The 5,452-nt window shown below is 48.3% G+C and overlaps 1 protein-coding gene across 1 annotated transcript; it reads left to right on the top strand.

Annotated features, from left to right (window-relative positions):
- Positions 1-3,333, top strand: LOC144942547 (trace amine-associated receptor 365-like). The gene is made up of 2 exons (XM_078869407.1): positions 1-167; positions 2,469-3,333. The coding sequence occupies exons 1-2, from the start codon at positions 1-3 to the stop codon at positions 3,331-3,333; spliced, it is 1,032 nt and encodes a 343-aa protein (XP_078725533.1).
- Positions 3,334-5,452: the final 2,119 nt, after the last annotated feature.

Below are 5,452 nucleotides of genomic sequence, written 5' to 3'. Positions count from 1 at the left end.
ATGACCCTGGCAGTGCAGTGCTCACTGAGCCAGGATGGCCGCTTCAACTGCTCCGCGCCGTCGCTGGGCTCCGAGGAGAGCCGGGCGCTGGCTTTCCTCTGCTTCTCTCTCGCCGCCCTCACGGTCATGGGCAACCTCCTCGTGGTGGCCTCCATCGCCTTATTCAGGTGAGGGTCAAAGGGGTAACGTGTTTAAACTAAACTTTTGTTTTCATCTACTTGGTTCTTTCGAGAAGACAGACTCTGACCTATTCCTCACCTGAGGACGGCTGCTTGCGTTGTGGCCGAAACGTCGTGAGAATTATTTTATTATGTTTTATTTTTATTATTTTATTATTTCCATTCTACGTGACTTTACTGAAAGAACCAATAAGATGAATCCCTGCAGTCACGAAAGCTTTAAATCGAAATGTTGTTTTCATTTTACCAGCTCAGGCCCTGGCTTTCGTTAATTATAGCTCAACGAAGTGGCTTATCATGCGGAAAATTTACAGCAACCAAATACTCACCTCCGTTGCCAGTAGCATACCTTGGTTGGCAGGTGGTCCTGTTTGAGAGATGGGCAAAAACAAGGATACATCCATTAACTCGATTTTTTTCGATACATCATTGTTTTTGACAATGATCCCTCCCATGACATCAGAACAACGATGTTGTGTTTTACATACATCTAGCCAAAATAAACCATATATCCCGACCACATATCTGCCACATTAATTTCAGGCTTTTTTTTAGGACAATAAAGTGGGCCCTTTCCAAACGTCGTTGACAGGCACATCTCCGATGAGCACGGTTGGCTACATACGGTGCGAAAGAAGTTTCAACATCCATCCATACAGGCGCATCTGATAGGTTTAACGTTAATATTCTGGATGGTGGGGCTATGCAAGTTTTCTGCTGGTTGACTGTTGACCCTTAAGCAGAAGCGGCCTGGTGCCATTGTATTGTTTTTTGGTGGGAAATGTGGCAGCGACCACTTCCTTCCTGAGGGCATCTGGCAGCCTGGAGCAGGTCCCACTGCTGGCTCGCTTGGAGGTCCATTGGCCACACTCCACTCAAGTGGTTCTTTGCGGCCCTGCTGTGCCCCATATCCCAGAAGTCTGCAAAGTGCGGCTCTTTACGTATCTGCTTCGTGACGCTATATATGTATGCATGTCTTCACGTGCATTGCGGCTCTTAAAATATTCCGTTTTGTGCCAAATTCGAGGAAAGAATTTATCTTGTTATTTTTGATGCAAACCCCTGCCCTAGCCGCAGGAACCGTGGGTGGGTGGTGGATCACACATTGGCACGGGTGGCTCCATCAAATTCACGGCCTTTATTTATAACTTTCACGTGACGAGGACGAGAAGTGGCAGCGAGCATGGGAACCAAAGATTCGCCACTCTTGGTAAAGCCTGCCTCTATGGACATCTCTAAACGTGATTACACTGGTCAACACACTTTTTCTGGCATACGGTATTCCAACGGTTTTAATGTAATTTTGGGGTGCTGATTCCAAATCTGGCATCAGTTTGTGTCTATCACATCAGGTTTTTGAGATATCAAATATAGCATTTTCAATAAAAACTGCAGAAGAAAAATATTTAATAAATGTGGATATCTACATAAAATGATATTATAAACACACTATCATAAAAATACAGCACCATATTTTAACACTAAAGTAGTCACTGACTCGCAACAACTTGCAATCATAAGTGACAGAGTTAATTTCGGGTAAAATCAATGAAAATTGGGTATGCCGATAGCATAAAAATGATGTGATAGAGCAAATCTGAGATCAGATTTAGAATCAGCACCCTGAAATTAGTCTAAAACAGCTGCAAAAGTCCAGGCCAGAATTTTTTTTTTTACCAGTGTTATCGACTCGGCCAGGAATCTTTAACCTCCACAATGCATTAAACAGGAATCATCTCCATAGCTCGTCAACAACAGTGGCCCCTTCCCATTGTCTGTGTGTGTCTGTGTCCATGTGTTTATTGAGTTATCCACGAGGCACCGGGTTTGTATGCTTGCTTGACTTCCTTTACTTTATAAACCGTGCAGTGTGCCGTGCATGCTTGTTCAAGTCCCGTGTTTACAATGTGAACAAACGTCCTGGTTTGCCTCGGAAAGTCCCAGGGCTTCCAGAAAGTCTGTCTCCAAATCCCCCAAAAAAGTTATTGGGGAAAATAGATATTTTGTCCCCAGTTTTAAAATCATGTTGAACCCATACAGGCAGAGCTGCCTGAGTAGCGGGCGGAGTTTGCAGAGGAGTGGGCAGGGCTCTTGTCAGAAACAGCGAAGAAGCCACTCTCTGTGTGTGCGTGGCCAGTGATCAAGTGGGCGTGGGCATTACGAAGTAGGCAGGGCAGAGGGAGAGGCTTCCAGCTCACCACGTGTCCCAGTTGAGCCTTCCAGGAATTGTGCAGCTTTACCAAAAGACTAACAACCCCGACTCTTGCCCTCCCGCCTACCCACCTGCAGACAACTACAGACACGCACCAACGCCTTCACGCTGTCTCTGGCCGTGGCCGACCTTCTGGTCGGACTCCTGGTCATGCCGTTCAGCGCCATGCGCTCGCTGTACGGCTGCTGGTTCTTCGGGCGAACCTTCTGCAAGGTGCACACGTGCCTCGACGTCCTCCTGAGCACGGCCTCCATCGCCCACCTGGGTGCCATCGCCTTCGACCGCCACACGGCCATCTGCGACCCCCTGCGCTACCACCAGCGCCTCACAGCCGGTCGCGCGGCCGCCCTGGTGGCCCTCTGCTGGGTGGGTTCGGCCCTGCTGGCCGTGGGGCCCATCCTGCTCGGGTGGAACACGGTGGGCATCGAGGAGCTGGTGGCCTCATCCTGCCCAGACGCCTGTGTCCTCCTAATGAACGCCCCTTTCGCCATTGCCGCTGCCACCTACTCCTTCTTCGCACCGAGCTTCGTCATGGTGGTCACGTATATGCGCATCTACCGGGTGGCGCTGCGCCAGGCGCGGGCTGTTCGCAACGTCGTCCCAGTGTCGTCCGTGGCATGGGAACATAGCGACATCAACTCAAGACCGGAAAAGAGAACGGACCAGAGACGGGATCGTAGTGCCACCAAAACCTTGGGAATAATCATGGGGGCCTTTGTCACCTGCTGGTTGCCCTACTTCTCACTCACCCTGCTCGATCCATTCACGGGGTTCTTGGCTGAGCCCTGGGTGTGGGAGTCGACTGCGTGGCTCGCGTATATGAATTCAGCGCTCAATCCCATCCTCTACCCAGCCTTCAACCGGGCCTTCCGTCAGGCCTTCCGCCTGGTGTTCACATGTGCATGGCGTTCGCGGAACGTGAGGCGCGCCAACCTGGCCTAGTGAAGGATGGGGCGCGCTTCACCATACCTTCCTTCTATGCAATATTGACATCTGATTGTCTGTCAAGATATTACTCTAACAACGTGACCACTGCCACGTCCGTTCGGTTCAAGTATAGATTATCCTTTTGGTAAAATCAAAATTTGGTTTTGGACCGATCTTACGATCTCACCACCACCTTCCGCTTCGTCGCCGACCTCTGGGTGCCACCTCTTTGTTTCGGTAACTCGGTCGTCTTTAGCAGAGACCACTGTGACAGCTGCAATGGGTAGCTACTTAGGTCGCAAGCCCTCGACGTTTCTAGCCCCTCCCGCTTCGACCATTTCACCCCCACAGTCCGGGGTATGGGGCAGACAGTCAAGTAGGACCTGGTCGTTAAGGCAGGAGGTAGGGAGAAGTAAGGAGAGAGTGTTATAGAAAAGGGGCAGGGCTGACTTTGGTGGCAGCACCTCGCCCGTAAATCACGTGCTGCTTCCCGTGCTGGAAGAAGCTGCACCTGGAAAACTTGTTTAAGTTAAAATACTGACCAGGTGAGGTAGTTCCGTCAAGATAGTTGGAAAAGATAGTGAGGTGGCTGATACCACCAACGAAGAAGAAGGCTGAGCGTTTAGCCGAGCCTCCCAGGATACAATTGACGGTGCTGTGGCAAGGCCTGTTCCCCACGTGGTTGCCTGCACACCTGGCTGCGAGACGTCTCCTCAAGGACAGCTGCCCCTGGGCTATCGGCCCTGCACCACTCAATGCAGTCCACACTCAGTGTGCGTGGGAAGCATAACAGTTTTGGAATTTTAAGTTCTACATTATTTTATGGAGTTGCAACCGAGGCACCGAAATAGGGAAGTCTTTATTGGCCACGGTGATGTCTGAGTGATTTTTTTTTATAGACGTGGCATCTAGCGTGTTATTGTTTCACAACTATTAACTAGAGACCTAGAACCAGAGACAAAGAGAGTGAGGCAGAGACGCACAGAGGGACACAGAGTGAGACAGTGACACAGACAAAGTGAGAGAGAGATAAACGTAGGGACAGAAACACGGAGACAGAGTGAGTCACAATGAGACACACAGGACCACACCGAGAGACACAAAGTGATAACAATCCGGAGAACAGAGATACAGGTGAGCCTGAGAATTACAAAGTCGAACTCAACATTCTTGATGAAAGTGATCCCGAGCCAATGCGACATAGAACCGGAGTAGCAATTTCGTGAGTACCGAAGCTTATCAGTCTAACTTTTCTTACATTGTGGTTGTGTTACTAAATAAATGGTGCATATATTAGCAGTACAAGATAATTAGTGGTGATTAAACCTTGTGAATGTTGCTGGGTCACAGTTGGCTTAGAATAGGCCACGCCCTTCGTCAACCTCTCAGAATAGGCAGTCACGTGACTCAATTGCCAGAGTCACGTGACCACTAAAGGAGGTGAGCTGGCAGATAAATTTTGCTTAACTATAACATTTTAATTCGTAGCCATCTTTAATAATAAAATTAACATCAACACATACATTTTTATATATCTTATATTCGTGAACTTGCAAAAGTAGATAATCCTGAAATTTTAGAAAATATTTTAACATAAATTAAAATATGTAAATCCCATGGTATGAGATGTATTCCCTATGCATTTTGAAGAGAGGAAGATCTGTGAGAATAGGGTTTTTCCCCTTTTTTCTGGCAACAAAAAACACCTTTTACAGGAAATCATATCTGCATTAACCACAATACTTGTGGTCAGAATGCCAACAAAAACATACCCTGATAATATATGCATTGTCTTTGAAGCTGATGGTCCACACCAGAGACAGCTTTCTTTTGAGCCTCATCTCAAACGGTGTTAGACCAGAGGACGCCAAAGGCTGGCGTGGCGCGTTGTCGTACCTGTGAGCTGTGAGCCAGACAAATAAACATGACATTTTTGACCCTCGTCAACCTCTCTTAAAAGTCCTTGGGTGCATGTGACCGGTGTTTGGAAGTGAGAGCGAGTCGTGTCACAGTCGAAGAAGGATCACGCAGCGGAACCAAGAAAAACAATGCAGAGTGCTACCTAAACTTTCATTTCATCATTTATTGTCGACCGCCCCGTGTCCTCGATTACGATCACGGCCAGGAAAGGTCG

The sequence above is a fragment of the Lampetra fluviatilis genome, chromosome 27 (assembly GCF_964198595.1).
Source record: "Lampetra fluviatilis chromosome 27, kcLamFluv1.1, whole genome shotgun sequence".
Classification (NCBI taxonomy): Eukaryota; Metazoa; Chordata; class Hyperoartia; order Petromyzontiformes; family Petromyzontidae; genus Lampetra; species Lampetra fluviatilis.
This window is presented reverse-complemented; position numbering and strand designations above follow the sequence as displayed.

Bases quoted from the DNA above. Each gene is read 5' to 3' on its own strand.
- LOC144942547 (XM_078869407.1), top strand. From the start codon at position 1: ATGACCCTGGCAGTGCAGTGCTCACTGAGCCAGGATGGCCGCTTCAAC. The intron at 168-2,468 runs GTGAGGGTCAAA...ACCCACCTGCAG, and splicing joins GCCTCCATCGCCTTATTCAG to ACAACTACAGACACGCACCA.